At 42.4% G+C, this 18,062-nt stretch overlaps 2 protein-coding genes across 3 annotated transcripts; one reads left to right on the top strand and one right to left on the bottom strand.

Moving 5' to 3' along the window:
* Positions 1–7,209: 7,209 nt before the first annotated feature.
* LOC137601900 (cilia- and flagella-associated protein 45-like) lies at positions 7,210–9,911 on the top strand. Of its 2 annotated transcripts, none has more exons than XM_068324377.1 (4): positions 7,210–8,029; positions 8,700–8,797; positions 8,973–9,227; positions 9,407–9,911. In XM_068324377.1, exons 1-4 carry the CDS (start codon positions 7,972–7,974, stop codon positions 9,461–9,463), a joined length of 468 nt encoding a protein of 155 aa, XP_068180478.1. In that variant the 5' UTR covers positions 7,210–7,971; the 3' UTR covers positions 9,464–9,911. The 2 variants fall into 2 exon arrangements, with proteins under 2 accessions (XP_068180478.1, XP_068180477.1); XM_068324376.1 differs by having other exon boundaries at positions 7,211–8,029; positions 8,970–9,227.
* Positions 9,912–11,154: 1,243 nt separating this feature from the next.
* sdha (succinate dehydrogenase complex, subunit A, flavoprotein (Fp)) lies at positions 11,155–17,945 on the bottom strand. The gene is made up of 15 exons (XM_068323303.1): positions 17,851–17,945; positions 17,135–17,218; positions 16,822–16,983; positions 16,455–16,598; positions 15,847–16,011; positions 15,594–15,742; positions 15,379–15,503; positions 14,118–14,286; positions 13,765–13,960; positions 13,498–13,669; positions 13,244–13,362; positions 12,954–13,065; positions 12,714–12,844; positions 12,369–12,482; positions 11,155–12,269 (listed from the first exon to the last, which is right to left on the bottom strand). The coding sequence occupies exons 1-15, from the start codon at positions 17,911–17,913 to the stop codon at positions 12,183–12,185; spliced, it is 1,992 nt and encodes a 663-aa protein (XP_068179404.1). The 5' UTR covers positions 17,914–17,945; the 3' UTR covers positions 11,155–12,182.
* Between the last annotated feature and the right edge of the window lie 117 nt (positions 17,946–18,062).

The following is an 18,062-nucleotide window of genomic DNA, read 5'->3' as shown; positions in this document are numbered from 1 at the left end:
CTGATGTCCAAGAGGATCTGGATGGATGGATGGATGGATGGATGGATGGATGGATGGGTGGGTGGGTAGATAGATAGATAGATAGATAGATAGCTAGATAGATAGATAGATAGATAGATAGATAGATAGATAGATAGATAGATAGATAGATAGATACTTTAATAAGGAAAAAAACATAAAAAAACAGGACATACCACTAGACATACAATACAGTAAGAGACACATATAGCATTAACAGTACATATACTAAAAAAATTAAAATATAAACAGTATAAAATTAAAATATGAACAGAATAAAATAAAATAAAATCCATTTAACCACTAGCTGACCTCGCCACCTCCCCCTCGCTCCTCCTGAGAGAGTCATTGTACAGGGGGTGGCTGGTGTTGTTCATGATGGCCCTGACTTTAGACATGGTCCTGCTCCCCAGAACTGTCTCCACAGAGTCCAGGCTCTGCGGATGAGTCTGTTCAGACGGTCCATATCTCTTTTCCTGGCCCCACCACCCCAACACACAATGGCGTATGACAGCACACTGGAGACTACGGACTGATAGAACATGAGAAGGAGCTTAGGACAGATGTTGAAGGAGGCCAGCCTCCTCAGGAAGTACATCCTACTCTGCCCCTTCTTGTACACACAGTCCGAGTTGAGTGACCAGTCCAGTCTGCTGTCTAGCTGCAGTCCCAGGTACTTATAGTTTCCTACCACCTCCACCTCACTGCCCTCGATGATCACTAGTTGTGGAGAGGGATGTGCCTGCCAGAAATCCAGCACCATCTCCTTCATCTTGGAGACGTTGAGCTGGAGCTGGTTCTGTTGGCACCACTCCACGAAGTCAGTCAGTCAGACTGAGGTTGAACAATCGCTGCAGGGGGTCCCCTAGTTCCGAAGCACAGGCTTGGAGGAGTCTTGGAGAGATCTTATCCGGTCCAGCCGCCTTATAGGGACGGAGCCTTCGCAGCGTTGTCATCACCAGGTCTGCAGTGATGACGGTCTCGGTCGTGGTGGGAGCAGGAGGTCGTGGCGAGGTTGGAAGTCCAGTGGTTGAGGTGGGGCCGTTGAGCTTCGCAGCTCCTGGAGTGGGCTTGGGAGAAGTGGCAGGGGCAGGGGTGGAAGGAGAAGTGGCAGGGGTGGAAGCAGAGGAAGCACAGGAGGAGGGAGCATCAGTGGAGCAGTCTGCAGGGCCGAGAGAGGCCTGGGACGAGGAGCATGGAGTGGTGGGGGAGCTGAACCGATTGAAAAAGCTGTTTAGTTCATTCGCTTGTTCACTGTTCCCCTCCACAGTGCTGCACCCTTTCCCATGTCCGGTGATGGTTCTCTTCCCACTCCAGACCTCCCGCACCTGGTTGCGCCCCAGCTGCTTCTCCAGCTTCGTCCCGTATGCCTCCTTGGCCTTCCTCAGGCAGAGTCTCACTTCCTGCTGGGCCTTCCTCATCTCCTCCTCGTTCTTGCTCCTGAACACCCGCTTCTTTCTGTTCAGGACAGCCTTGACTTCCTTTGTTACCCAGGGTTTTGTTGTTGGAGTAGAACCTGACTGTCCTGACAGGGGACACGGTGTCCACACAGAAGTTCATGTAATCTGTAAAACATTGAGCTGCCCCCTCAATGTCCTCCCCGTGTGAGCCCACGATGACATCCCAGTTGGTGGTCTGGAAGCAGTCCCTCAGCATCTCCTCTGCTTCCAGGGACCAGCTCCTGATCTGTCGTGTTGTTGCTGGCAGCCGTTTCACCATCGGGATGTAGGTGGGCTGTAGGTACACTAGGTTATGGTCTGATTTACCTAGTGGAGGGAGGGGGATGGCGGTGTATGCCTCCTTAGCATTACTGTAGAACAGATCGATGTTCTGTTCTTCCGTGTGGGACAGTCTACACACTGGACCATTGTGGGGAGAGATGAGTCCAAAGTGATGTGATTAAAGTCACCGGTGATAATAGACAGATGTAGACGACGTGGACAATGACGTGTGAAAATTCACACGCCATGTAGTAGGGTCTGATGCTAACAGCTGTTAGCTCCAGATCGCGGTTGCACAGTGTTGATTTCACTGTCACATGTCCCGGGTGGCACCATCTATCATTGGTATAGATGATTAATCCACCTCCTTTCTTCTTACCGATGACACAAAGGCCTTGAATGGAGAATCGGAGGTGTGTTTTCTGACCACTGAAAACACGTCTCTGTCACAATCCGCTCCTGGTTTTCCCCTCATCCGCCCAGCTCTACCTGCCTTCCACTCCCACCTCATCAGTGCAATTGCCTTCACCTGTGTTTCCTCACCTGATCATCACCTGCCTGCTCAGTACATATACCCTCCCATTCCTCTCAGTCTCTGCCAGATTGTCTTTTTGTCATGCATAGCTCTCTCGCGTTGATCTCCAGACTGCTTCCTCGGTTACGACCCTGCCTGTCTTCAACCAGTCTTCCTCGTCTCTGCCCCGGTATCCTGACCAGCCTTCTGTCCTTGACTACTATGCCTGCTCGTTCCTTGTCTGATACCTGTCACCTGGGATTCCTGTTTACGGAGACTGCTTTTCTGGAATATTGCTGCCATTCTGTGCGAACCTCAGAATAAACTGTTGGACTATTCCTGATCTGGTCTCAGTCTGTGCTGTACTTGGGTCCTACCTCTGACCTGTTACAGTCTCCGTATTTCCAGGCGTTTCAACTGGTCGATCACCTGAGACTGAGGCAGAGAAAGGAACATCATCTGGAGACTCAACTGGATAATATTATGCAGAAGATTGAGTCCTATGACACTCAGCTAGAGAAGCTGAAGAAAGAGAAAGATACTCTGCTGCAGAAAGAGAGAGAGTGGACAGACAACCCATCTCTTTACCAGGAGCTTAACAAACAGAAGAAAGAAGAAGACACTCCGCTGCAGAAAGAGAATGATGGGACAGAGAAATCATCTCTCTACTAGGAGCTCAAGAAACAGAAGAAAGAGAAAGACACTGCTGCAGAACGAGAAGGAGTGGACAGAGGAGAAATTATGGCTCTACCAGGAGCTCCACAAACGGAACAAAATCACTCTCCTGCAGAAAAAGGAGTGGCAGATGAAGGAGAAGGTCCTGACTGCTGAGATAAAGGCCCTGGAGGCCTTCATCCAGAAAGAGAGGAAGAACACGAACTTGAGGTTGATCAGCTGTGGCTTGACCTGTGTGATCTCTTCGTGGGTTGTCTGGCGGAGCCTGTGAGGGAGTTTAAGAACTCCCTCACAGGCTTAAGAGGTAAGGTCTACATATAGTCAGGGTGACCTCCACTCAGTCTGGGTCTACAACCCAACCCATTGAGATGGGCTGGACACTCCACTTTCAGTCGCCTTTGGCAGAATGAAAACAAAGACCTCATCAAAAGAATGGAAGAAAACTAGGGGGACTCGTGGACATTACATGGGTAGGTCAAAGCAAGATATCACGTGTATTTAGTACTAAAACAATGTGGGCAGTATGGTGGCAGAGTGGAGATTGCTATAGCAAGAAGGTTCTGGGTTTGGACAGAGTTTGTTTGCTGTCCCATGTGTGACACCACGAAGAGTCTTGTGACCCACAACCGAATGGGCAGAAGAAAGGATGATGATATTACACTAGCAGGACCCATGTAAATTCCATGGGCAGATCAAAGCCCCTCTACTGCAGCCTTCAGTTGTGTTGCGCAGAAGACAGGTTAATACACAGCCAACAATCCTCTTGGACAACTGTTAAAAATCATATGGAAAGAACCAATCAGCTGACTAAATAAAAATGAGTGGCCATCATTATGTTAAAGAAATGAAGGTCAGTCAATCTGGAAAATTACAAAAACTTTAAGTGTGTCCCCAAGTGTAATCGCAAAAACCATCAAGTGCGACAACAAAACTGGCACATTTGAGGATGACCCAGGAAAGGAAGACCAAGAGTCACCTCTGCTTCTGAAAAGAAGTTCATCTGAGTCACCAGCCTCAGAAATTGCAAGTTAACAGCATCTCAGATCAAACCATTCTGGAGAACAACTATTAAGAGGAGACTGCGTGTCCAAATTTGAGATCTTTGGTTCCGTCTGCCATATCTTTTTGAGACACAGAAAAGGTGACGGATGGATTCCACATGCCTGGTTCCCACTGTGAAGCATAGAGGAGGAGGTGCGATAGGTGTTTTGCTGGTCACACTGCTTTACTCAAAATTGAAAAGCAATGAACCAGCGACATGTCATCCCATTCGGGCTTAGTTGGACGATCAATTATTTTTTGACAGGACAACCCCAAACACACCTCCAGGCTGTGTAAGGGTTATTTGACCAAGAAGGAGAGTGCTGAAGCAGGTGACCTTGCCTCCACAGTCACGGGGGCTGGGGTGAGCTGGACAATAGAGTGAATGCAAAGATGCCAACAAGAGCTCAACACCTCTGGGAGCGCCTTCAAGACTGTTGGAAAACCATTTCAGGTCACTACCTCTTGAAGCTCATTGACAGAATGTCAGGAGTGTTCAAAGCAGTATTCAGAGCAGAGGGTGGCTACTTTGAAGAAACTAGAAAATAAAACATGCGTTTAGTTATTTCAACTTTTGTATTAAGTACATAACTCCACATGTGTTCATTCAAAGTTTTGATCCCCTCAATGAAAGTCGACAATGTAAGTATACAATGACAATAAAGACAACTCATTGCATGAGGTGTATTCAAACTTTTGGCTCGTACTGTACATTGATATAAATTGCATTAATGCATGAGCACATTATTACACAACACAATTAACTATGCACATTTTTTGTCATGTCCGGGGTTTACTACGTTGACTTGCACTGAATGGAATCAGCCAGGAATGCATAGTCCAGACAGCAGCTGCTGACATCCAGCCTCAAGCACACTTCTAATAATCATCAGTCATGGAGGAAATTATTCAGTTATTTATTTTGTATACTTGACTGATCCCCGAAGGGAAATTAACAGAACACTCTAGTATTAATTCTTAATCAAACACACGCATACATATTAGTGGATACAGGCCCCTGTAGCACACACGCGCACACACACACACAAGGGGGCCATGCACAATGGTAGAGTGGCGGGCAGCTCCTTCCTGGTGCGCCCCAAATGAGCAACTTCTAAAGGGGGACGGCGCCTTGCTCAAGGGTGCGTCGACAGTGCTTGGGAGGTGAGCTGACACTGTCAGCTAATACTCTCAGGTAGCGGGAGTGGGAACAGAACCCCCCAACTTGGGAACATTGAACGACCTGACCGTCATTTAGCTGCTTATATTCTGCATGTTTAGCTGCATTGAAAAACTCCTTAATCTCTGCACACAGCTCTCGTAATCTTTGCAAGAATTTTTAAAACTGAGCTATCTCCATGCCAAATCCACCTGGATTAGGGCGTGACGAGGGGTAACTCTGGGCCTGATGCCAGTGCACCGCGGACCCACACAGAGACACAGACAACCATGCACGCACACACTCATACTTATGGTCAATTTGGGACCAGCCAATTTACCTGAAGCGCATGTTTTCGGAGGTGGGAGGAGGTTGGAGAACCCAGAGAGACCCATGCATTGTCCCATTTTCTTCACTGTTTCTTCCTCTTCTTTTCTGTCCTCTGTGTTTTAATGGTGAATTCAATATATTGTAATCTGCGATTATTATTACTGTAAGTGTTTATCTAACTCCCTGTATGTTTTTATTGTACCCTGGTCATCTCCCCACATATATATTTGAATAAGTTCACTTGAAAACCTCACGCTGTCACGCTTCCGTTGTCTACCCGGACCGAGTTAGCTCCGGTCTTCACATATGTCCACGTCTCTCACTTACGGAGCCGTTTTGGCTTCGTCAAACATAACGGTTTATATTCTTTGATTGTGATGGACCTCACGTTGTTGTGTGAGGAACCACAATGTTTTATTCACCAGGACCGAACTCAGAAAACAGGCGTCTACCCAGATGGCCAGACCGTAACGCCGAAGTGGCCTTCGTCTTCGCGTTCATCTGTCCCATACACACGGAGCCGTTACGGCTTCGTCGGACACAGCGGTTTGTTTTCTTGTGATGGCAAAGAAAAAAGAAAACAAACAAAAACTGATATTATTGTTTTATCGTGTAATTTCCACGGGTTCCCGCTAGTATACTATATATATATATATCTATATATATATCTATATATATATATATATATATATATATATTGTAACCCATATAGAGACAATCATTTTCAAATTATTTCAGGCTATTAAAAGAAGTGACTTTTTTTTTCTTTATCTTGCACTGTAATCAAGTGAAAGTTGAGTTTGTTGATGACTAATGATTCAGTCCTGACATTGATCATCTGTGCTGGAGAACAGAATAACAGCCACCCAGTTATTTAAACTTCAATAATCCAGCTCAGGTGGCTTTGCAGCCACAAGACCCTACTTCTGTTGGCTGGACTGTTAATACTACTCATGTTTTGAGTGAAGTACAATTCGCAAAGAACACATTATTTCTCTCAAAGATGTTAGGGGTCGTTGTACAAATGGCAGGAAGTTATTTATATTAGAGAATTACTGTCCCACAATACTATGAGTTGCAAAGACAAAGGTCACAGTGGGTTAGATTCTACGATCAGTGTCAGTAGTTTTAGCTTCTACCTGAGAAGTCTGCCATTAAACTGTGTTGACTCAACCACTGAGTTGAAGTATAGCCAAGCTGTTAACATTTGACAGCAAATATTCTTTCCTGTTCCTATTTTAGATGCTGTTTAGCTGTTGTTTTGGTCAAAAGCCACCTATAGGTGGCTGAAATCAGGACAGATGATTTTTCTTCTTTTCTGCATTCAGCAATCTTAGTTTCATCAGTTCTGCTTGTGAAACAAGCACAGCTGATCGCTTCAAGCTGTCAACGTGTTTTCAATCATGTTCACAGGTTGATCATAATCCCTATCTCCAAAATTTATTGGATCACCCCAACCCTAACCCACCTATATATTTGACTGAGCTCACTTGAAAAAGGCTTCTAATTGTTCAAACGATCTGCAAATATATATATACAGTATACAGTATGTATGTATATATACAAACACACACACACACATATATATATACATATATATGAATTTTAATCAGTAAACAAGAACCAATGCAATCACAGACTGCAACATCCTGCGACACCCCTGAATTCAAAATTTTACCCTGACCTACTTGGCATAGGTCAAAGATCAAAGCCAGTGCTCTGATCTACTTTCATAGATCAAAGCATTAGCTTTGATCTAGTCTTACTCACACTGGCCCTCACCCTTGCCTATCCTGTCCGGCTCCTGAGTGTACTAAAGTTGACATTTGACCTTATTTTCATCCCCTTTGCTGCCAGAGTAATGTGTGTTTGTTTCATCTATCTGCAATGTAGCAAAGATTTTTGGTGGACTAACAGACGAACACACTTACTCTACACTACATCACTGATTTAAAGTGGGATGTAATTAGTAGAAAAAATTATTTCTACAAGTGAGATCAATTAAGAGCATTTCTTTTTCTAATTGATTATGTAGGAGAAAGCATACGGCCTTAGCTTCCTTGCTAGCTAACAGGTGTTGTTCGGATTAGCCGTTAGCATTTAGCCAGACGTGGTCCGGTGCTCGTTTCAAAATCCGACTTTCTGTACTTTGCAAAGTTCACGGATTCACACACAAATTGGAGAACATGACAACAATGTTATGTCCGTGAGCCCACCACTAGTCTACTCACATTTGTATTCTGTGTACGTTCGGTTACAGCGGGTAAAGGTGTTCGTGGGGACTGTTACCGCTGAAACAGTTACTTCCGCACTAACCCGCATCACGTGACAAGTATGGACCAATCATTTTCAAAGCCGCTAATTTCTTTATGGCGTCATAAAGACGATTTTAGCCGCCGATATCGGTATCTTTCAAAGTCAGTTCAGGCTTTCAGAACCACATCACTTCCAGAAAGACACCAACAGAAACGTCCAGCAGAGACAAAGACTCTCCTGACACATCCGAGACTCAGATGATTCCTACAAACCAAGAGTTCCCCGTTCTGACCAACCTGCTCTTGGATCCAGACGGTAATGTCTGACATTCACACCCTTAGTTCATTTATGTACTTTAACAAACTGTCTTCTGATATAAATTGTGTGTAAATGTGTTAATATTTATTTTATGAACATTTTTATTTTTGGTTTGTTTTACTGGAAATGAAAAAAATGCAAATGTTTAAAGTTTTAATGTTTGTTACAATTCTGCCTCTCAGTTTGAACTTTATTAGTAATCACTTGTCGTATTGTTTCTTGTGGAATAATATCGATCATGGTAATTGTGCTTTAAAAAAAAACATGCTTCCACATTAAATTGTGGTTATTTATTATTTATTTATTATTAATATTATTAAATTGTGTTTATTTATTATTTATTTATTATTACGTGGTTATTTATTATTAGTCGCATTTTGATAAAAACGTCATGCAACTGTAAGATAGATAGATAGATAGATAGATAGATAGATAGATAGATAGATACATACATACATACATACATACATACATACATACATACATACATACATACATACATACAAACATACATACATACATACATACATTATTAATCCCGGAGGAAATTGTATTCCTTTAATACAATTTCCTCCGGGATTAATAAAGTATCTATCTATTTTACAGTTGCATGACGTTTTTATCAAAATGTGACTTCATTAACATTTAGTTCTTCTTTTCTGAACAGCTGATCCCATCAGGAGTGTCTGTCGTCCCGCGGAGACGAACGATGAACCAAAGAAGAGCAGCAGAACCAGGAGGAGGAACAGAAGAAAGCTCCAGAGGGTAGGAGACCTTCTAATGACAACGTTCTAGTATTTATTTCACCCGCCACTCATTTTCCCTGTTACGTTCATGTGCTGCTGTTCTCCACAACTCTAACAACTACTGGCTACCGCTTTGTGTTATCTGACTGATTCTGTTCATGTCATCATTTGCTCCCTTCAAAACTGTAAAGAAGGTAAAGAAGAGGGCCACAGCCAAGGACCTGAAGGAGAAGGAGGAACGGCTGCTGATGGAGGTCATGGAGCGCCAGCGGCAGGCGACTCTCAAGGTGGAGGAGCATTTCAAGAAGGTGCTCGCCCAGGAAATGGCGGCCTTTTCCAGACAGCTGGCTGAACGGATGGAGCGTCTGCAGGAGCAGCTGGCTGACATGAGAGAGGAGGAGCAGGAGAGGGAGGTCCATTCCTTCAGACAGGACCACGCCCTGCCACAGGTGAGCTCCTCATTCTAGTGTCACAAATCTTCAGCTCATACCTGCAGTTTGTCACTGAAGGTTGGGGGTTCATGTGTTCATTTGCTATGGCTACAGGGGGTGGGGGGAGGGCAGTGAGCCCCCCGAACCCACTAGAAGACTTTTGGAGATGAAATCAAACATGTCGTCTTTCTTTTCAGGAGCTCCAGAACAAGAACTCAAACAGGAAGAAGGACTACTGTGTTTGTCTGTTCTAATGAATGAAGAGGAAAGACCTTCATCCCTCTGGACCTGGACCCATCTGACTGATCCCTCTGGACCTGGACCCCCTGCCCCCTCTAGAGTCTAACTACTGCTGTTTGTACAGATGTGTGGCATTTATTTGTAAAAAGTAAAATAAGATGAATAAAAAAAACTCAATTTCTGACATCTTATCTGACTCCATTTAGTGAGGATGACTGTAATTCTTCCTCAGAACCACATAACATTAAATAACAAAGGAAGGAATAAACCAGATTTGCTTCACCTATTAAGATATTTTAACATGAAGTGAAAACAAAGGTGACAACAAGATATCAAATCCATCAGAGCTGATTCATGTTTACTATGAGAACAATGAGAAAATGTCTCTTACCAACAACAACGATGGAGAGGAGCTAAAAGACCAAAGGAGCTCAAGAACAAAACACGTCACTGAAGATGTTAGAAAGAAATCCAAGTTGTTCCTGAACATTTACTGTCAGTGCTGACCCAATGATCACTATTTATAAGTAGAGAACTGACATGATAAAGTGGCATCAGTCGCATTATCACTGGTGTATTTTATACTACAATTTTTTTGTGTTTCTGGGCAAGCATGATTTTATTTGAACCTTCAACAATCTAACTGCAGCAGCAGATTCAGTCGCTGCAGAGCTTCACTACTGGAAGTTGATTTTTACCGCTGGAGCAACACCGCCCCCGTGTGGCTGCAGCCAGAATATAGACCCACCCAATGAAAACTAGAACAGGTATCCAAACTGTTTCCACTGAGGGACACATATTCAAATATACCCACGGCTGAAACACAGCAGATAACAGATCCTGGCTGGTTTCCTCAGCAGCTGAGCCAGTCGGAACACATTTGGTTTAATCTCCGGCTGGTGAGTTCCCTGACGTCTCACTTCCAAACCTGAGTCATCTGAAGCCTCTGGGATGAAGGCCCAGCGGTACATGTAAAGAGACGGAACTGAGACACACATCTCTTCCTACACTATTTAACGAACCAGTAGAACTTGAATTAAAGGAGAGAGTCAAATATATTACTCACACACCTTGAAATGGATTGCATAGAAAACCTAGACCTATAGGCACAGAGACAGCGTTTCTACTGGTAACCCTGTCTCAAAGTTCTTGTGAGGAAGAGGTATTTTGCCCAGAGCTAAGAAGCTTTAATGTTATTCACTATTTTACATGTGCTACAGTTACACATGATGAAATTTGTTTTCCCTGATGAGTTCAGCCCTAATGATGCTACGAGAGCAAACTGGCATCAAGTATCAAGCTTACATCAATATGTACACTTGGGGACTGGAACCATTTTTACTTGTTGTAAAATCGGTTATTTACATTTGTTTAGTTTCAAAATGGCTACACTCTCTCACCAATCTGTTATATTGCTGAGATATTGTTAGCAAATATATATTTTCTATTGTGGCAATGCCCTCCAAAGCTGAAGAAGCAAACAGAATAATATACTGTAAACATTAACAGAATAATGTTGAATGTAATTGAGATAACATTCACTCCAAATACTCAACATCATGGGATGGACAAATACTTCATACGCTGGACAGAACCTATGAGCTAATGTCCAGGTTTCTTATCAAAATCATTTTAAAACCTTTTGTTCCTTTTTCATCTATACTTAAAGAAAATGAATACAGATGGAAAAACCCAGAACATTGAAGACATTTGATCTACAGTTCTTTATGAACAAAGTCACACTCAACATTTCAACACAAAAAAAACATGGAAGTTCAACATAACTGTGCATCCTTTTATGTAGCAGAAGTCAAGACTTCCCAATCATACAGTGTTGTCCCTTTAAAAACCGTACTTAATATCAAGTATAACACTAATCAGAGATCTACAAACCCTAAATAACAGATTACCAGAAGCATATTTTTTCAGACAAACACTGAAATGTATCATGAGGCTGCTATCTCATCAGTTGATACCTCATGCTGTGGTTGAGAAGAAACACACATCAAGCTGCTTCGTATGGATAACTTTGTTAGGTTTAGCTCCAGTAGACCCATCAGACTGCATTCTGAAGATGAGCTTAACAGAGAAGACCACACACACACACCGAGTATCATATAAATACAATCAAAGACTGAAGGCCATAGTGAATGATAAAACATCTCATACTTGAATAGGTCTTACACCATAGCTCAGTACATTTATTGTACATTTATGTAATATTTACATACTTAAAAACTTCCATTTGTCACACTGTAGTGATGTGCGTTTCAAGGTACAATCTTAACCACACTCTTCACTTCAAAAAGAAAAGACTGACGACTTAAGAATCATTTGATACATTGTAAGAAAATTATTGCGTGATGTTGTCACAGAAGGCCAAGCTTCAATGGTGCAAAGCACGTTAACTGTTCTGCATTCTCTCCCTTTCAGTCGGAGGCTGGGATCGTCCACTTGTCCTGAGTCCCAATGTCATCCCATCTGAATGTGCGCACGCATACCAACGCATGCATACACAGAACTGATGTGGATGTGTTGTAGGCAGATTAAATCAAGGCAACAGACAAAAGGCTGAGGAAGTGGAAGGTGAAACAAAGAAGATATTTCAAGACAAATCTTTTGGATTTAGCTATTCTAAATGGAACCAGAAGCATATATTGTCCTTAAATGCCATTTTTATCACTGGAAAATATCACCACGAATGGAACATAAATGATGTAAGAAGAGGAGATCTTAGTAGGAGCGGATGGCAGGAGGGACGTGGGCGCAGTCCTGTTCATCCAGAGAGTGATCAATAACGGCGCGATACTCCAGGGTCACCTGTGATGACAAGTCACGATTCATATTAATGACAAATGACTCTTAATAGGGGCTTAATATCGTGCTGTAAGCATCACAACACACACACAGACACTATACCTTTCCAGTCTTAACATCAACGTAGGACATAGTGTGTTTCCTCCAGTGCTGATCGAAGGGCTTCTTCTCCTGACCCTGCAGAGGCTTTGAGTAATCATACTCATCCACACGATCCTGAAATACAGCCCAGAAAAAATATTTATGAGGAGACTGGTAGTAACGTTGACAGTAAGATAGAGAGGTCACACGTGCTGTTTTGGGAAAAGACAGTTTAGGAAAGAATAAATGTAAAGCAACGATTACTGGAAACGATTACTGGAAAAACAAAAAAACGACAGGATGAACTTGCAGATGTAGAATACGTTCACCATACTAAAGAACACATGTAGATGTGTCCAAACGGACCTTAAAGTCCTCTCTGGCGTGGGCTCCCCTGCTCTCCTTTCTCTGCTCAGCAGAGTGGATGGTCTGGACGGCGTTCAGCATCAAATTTTGCAGCTCCAATGTTTCCACCAGGTCTGTGTTCCACACAATACCTGGAAGACAGCCGACGTTTTAAACTAGTGTTGAAATAATAGAACTTTCTGTGTCCAGAGGCCAAAAGAATTACGCTGACAGAAACAGGCATGACCAGCAGTGCAGTACCTCTGTCAAAAGTCTTGAGGTCATCCATGGTCTGATAAATAGCATCCATCTTGTCACATCCCTCCTTCAGAACGGAACCGGTACGGAACACGGCGGCATGTTCCTGCATCGCCTTTAAAACAGGGAAGGGAGAGAGATGATTAATGTATGTCTGAACCCAAAAAAGGTGAAAGATTTAAAAACAATGCATATAATCTTAATATTAAGTACACATTCTCGTGCTCTTTAATTATTGCTACTTATATATTTTCTCATACATAAGCTCTTCAAGTGTTTGTGTTTGTGTGTACCTTCTGCATGTTGAGTCTGATCTCTGAGGTTCTAAGGCTTCCATTTGCAAACCTCAGCTTGTCCAGGTTGGCCACAGACTCTTCTCCTGCATTGGGCTGCAGAGGGGACAGTTTCTCTCCTGTGGAGGAAACCGAAAAACCAGTCAGCACTGAACCAGTTGTTGCCAAGGCATATTGGTCATTATGATGCTCTAAAGATAATAAAAACTACGAAGCATGGCATTCTCATCAAGCTCCAGAATTTAAATCCTCACCAGGCTTGTGCTCCTCAGCGATCGTAAGGGCACAGGCTCTTCCGAACACCACCAGGTCCAGCAGAGAGTTTGCACCGAGCCGGTTCGCACCGTGGACGCTGGCACACCCCGCCTCACCACAGGCGTACAGTCCAGGAACTACTTGATCCACTCCATTGGAATGAGTGATCACCTGAATGGAAGAAAAAAAAAGCATGTCTCTTCATTCATTTAGGGAGGACCCTCAAAGCGAAGCACTGAAAAGACAAAAGCAGACGGATTACCCACCTGTCCCTTGTAGTTTGTGGGTACTCCACCCATGTTGTAGTGGACGGTAGGCAGGACGGGAATGGGCTCCTTGGTTACGTCCACTCCAGCAAAGATCATGGCTGTCTCTGAGATACCAGGAAGCCTTGTGGCCAGCTGCTGGGGGGGCAGATGGTGAAGCTGCAGGTACACATGGTCCTTATCAGGACCAACACCCCTGAAGGAATAAAGACAGAAAGTAAAGCACAAACAGCAGCAGAATACTGTACTCTGTTGTTTCAAAACCAACAATTTGATGGTTTCATTGTGATTTATTGGTGATTTATTTAATTTTTGCACACACAGTTCCAGATGAAGCGCAGTTCTGTTCATACCTGCCCTCTCTTATCTCTATGGTCATTGAGCGGGACACCACATCTCTGGAAGCCAGGTCTTTGGCGTTAGGTGCGTAGCGCTCCATGAAACGTTCTCCCTCACTGTTGATCAGGATCCCACCCTCACCGCGGCAACCCTCTGTGATCAGACAGCCAGCTCCGTAGATCCCTTTCAGGAGTCACACATTACAAAGTCAAAACTCTGTTCAGTGATGAACAACATGAACAACATTACAGTACATATATATGTGCTGTTGATGGAAAATACGAGCACAACGCAGTTTTAGTCACACAAAAATCAGCTTTATTTGGAGAAAATTGTTTCTCTAATCATAATTTGTTATAATTGTTGAATGAATAAGTCATGTACAAGTCATTTAAAATTTAACTTTGAAAGGACTTCTAGTCAATGTAAAAGCCTTTAAGGACATTCTCGTCAATGACTCACTAAGTAAATGTGAACATAAAAACCTTGAATTTTTATTGTCATGACATTTAATTGCATCAATAAAATGCTATGCTAACGTGCTTTATTGACCTAACAGTGATAAATGTATTTACCACTGCTCACCGTTTCCTCCTGAAATTGTTTTAGTGCTTAGTTTTTCTGTGTATTCAACAGTAAAAGGGAAACAAACTTAACTTTCTAATTCAAAAACCTACCAGTAACGATGACTTTTTTTTTTACACTCATATAATCTATTTTAAGCTGCATTTTTTAAAATTGACTCATCTACTTTCCTTGCAAATACCCACAAAATTAAGGCACTAAATAAAAACATGGACTTCAACTCAAAGAATGGTGGCTCAGCTTTTTGTGTTCTCCCACAGGTTACGTCACCAGGTAGCTTTATAACAGAGGAGTCAGGTGTCAAATGTCAGCAGCAAGGAAAATAAAGATGATGACTCTCTTTATGTAAATAAGGTCTCTGCATGGAGCCTGCAGGAAACCACCAAACCTGAACAACCTCATGCAACAAGTAAGTTTAAAATTCTGGCCTGCAGATGTTGAATTTTTAGTTATTGTCAAACAGAGTACAAAATAAACAATTTAAAACAGACTATTGACATTTTTATCACAGAGCAATAAAAACTGGACGTTGAACACTCACTGATAGAACACCCTGTTTGTTATTACTGCTTGAATCTCCACAAATTTCTGAGTATTAATACAACGGCTGAAGTGCCTTCAAGTGCCACAATAAAGACTCCACTTTTATTCCACTGCTTTAACAAATTAATACGATCCCTTTTTACTCACCAGTAGGATGGAACTGAACAAACTCCAAGTCCTGGCAGGGCAGACCAGCTCTGGTCACCATTGCATTTCCATCTCCTGTGCTTGTGTGGGCAGATGTGCAGCTGAAGTAGGTTCTTCCATAACCCCTTTAAGAGGAAGAATAACTATTTTATTCGCTTTCATAAAAAATATGGTTAAGGTTAAAAGAAGCTGCAAACTGTCGTCGTGTTGCTTACCCAGTAGCAATGACAGTATTCTGAGCTCGGAATCGGTGAATAGATCCATCTTCCATGCAGAGAGCAATCACTCCTTTACACTCTCCATTTTCCATCAGTAGGTCCAGGGCAAAGTACTCAACAAAGTAACTGGTGTCATAGCGAAGAGACTAAACACAACAGATTAACAAGATGGGATGAAATGGTATTCCACAGTGCAACTACTTTCTTTATCAATGAAAATAGTTTGATGTGAACAGATGTATTGATTTACCCTTCCATAAAGTGTGTGCAGGAGTGAGTGTCCCGTCCTGTCGGCCACACAGCAGCAGCGGTGGGCCTGGCCTCCTTTTCCATACTTGAGACTCTGACCTCCAAAAGCACGCTGGTAGATTTTCCCATCTTCAGTACGGCTGAAGGGCATGCCAAAGTTCTCGAGCTGGGAAAGAGGCACAGTGACATAAGGTCAGGATTTTGCTGTAGGAATGTATAAGAAATGTGTACTGTGTAAAATGTGTAAAAGAGAAATTTTGAGAGTATTATGTAATCACTAAAATTTGAGCATCAAAAAAACCCAGAGAGCAACATAAAATAAATTTAAATGCTAGTCTTATCTTCCAAAGAAAGAAGAAACTGTCAAATACCGTAACATTAAAACTTGAATACAAGCTACACAAATGCATGTAAAACAAAACAACTTGTAATTATTTCATCTTTTTCTTATCCTGTACATTCAGAAATAACAAATTAACTTTTAGGACAAAATGCAGATGGATAAGCGAACATGTTTTTGTAATAATTCAAATATTCTTATCAAATGGATTATATTCTTTGATTTCATCCTTTAGTGAGTCAACATGACAAATGTGCATGAGGTTTTACCTCCACTACGGCTGCAGGGGCCTGCTCTGTCATGTAGTGGATAGCGTCCTGGTCCCCCAGCCAATCAGATCCCTTCACCGTGTCATAGAAATGCCACCTCCAGTCGTCATTCTCCATGTTCCCCAGAGCAGCATTAATACCACCCTATGAAACAATTTAATATTTAAGAAAAATTTAAAAATAAATCAACATTAGTGTTTACTACAATTATATACTACAATTAAGCTTTTGTTTTGCACAACAAAACTATTTTCTGAGTGTGCCATTCTTCAGTCTAAACACGGTAGCATCTGAGTCTGACAAGGTTTTGCAGGAAAAAAAATGACAAAGTTACACATGTACTCAAAAAACAAAAACTTTGTTATACCTGGGCAGCAACAGTGTGAGATCTGGTGGGGAAGAGCTTAGTGATGCAGGCAGTGTTGAATCCAGCCTCTGACAGGCCGAACGCTGCCCTGAGTCCTGCTCCTCCAGCCCCGACCACCACAGCATCAAACTCATGATCCACTACAGGATACTGAGTGGAGATCTGAAAACAGCGCAGAACACTCACTGTCACACCTCCAATGAAGAGCATAGCACGTGCAGAGTGATCATTTGAATTACTAACAAAGGACTCCAATTTTACACAACTTTACAGTATCCAATCATGCCATAACAATAACCCAAATGAAACTCACATCTTCTGATACTTTGCCATTGCTTTTCTTGCCATAGATGGAGAAATGGAAGTTCCTGGAGCCTTGAACGGCTGCAGCGGGAACCTGAGCAGACAAACAACGGATATTAATGGAGATACAGTCAGTCTTATTATTCTATCATTCTAATAAGACTGACAACATTCACATGAACTCAGATGACACGTTAAATGTGTCCTCACACGCTGAAGGCACATCCGAATAACATTTGCATAACAATCTACATTACTGCAGTAACCAATGACTGATTGATATGCACATTTTACAACAAGCTTTGGTTTAATGTTTTCTGACTTGTAGCATCCATGAAATATTTTGATCTTAAAGTAACCCTTTTTTCATGTTGCTAGCTAACACTCCGTAGCTAAACCCGCTTGACAAGGACAACTGAATTGACTGTTATAATCACAATGAAATACTCAAATAATACCTCCTTTAAGAGGGAAACATCAGCCCCTATGCAGTATGAAACAATAACAGACGTTATAGCTGTTCACTGGTTATACTGGACTTGTAAAGTAGCTTTTATTCAAGGAGTCACATTGAAACAACACCCTACATAACAAAGATTACGTAAATCAGAATCGGTTATGAAAGCAGAAAAATCCAAACCTTTCCGGAATTGAATTGACAATGGGCACAGACAAACACTAAACGAGTAAATCAGTTTAAAAGTGGACGTTCTTGTGACTACTTACTGATTTTGTTTTAAACAGTAACCTCTTCGGAAGGAGACGGGACGCCACACGAACACTCGCCATGTTGTCAGCTAAAGGACAGAGCCGCTGGTCTGGTGGCGTTCACTTAATGGACTAAACTCAGGACTAAACCATTATCCTGCTATAGGGGTGAGACTTAAAAAGTAGCCAATTATTGTCCTTTTAAAAAAGCATTAACCAGTTTAAACATC

The sequence above is a fragment of the Antennarius striatus genome, chromosome 9 (assembly GCF_040054535.1).
Source record: "Antennarius striatus isolate MH-2024 chromosome 9, ASM4005453v1, whole genome shotgun sequence".
In the NCBI taxonomy this organism is placed as follows: domain Eukaryota; kingdom Metazoa; phylum Chordata; class Actinopteri; order Lophiiformes; family Antennariidae; genus Antennarius; species Antennarius striatus.
Note: the sequence above shows the minus strand (reverse complement) of the source record. Positions and strands in the feature narration are given on the sequence as shown.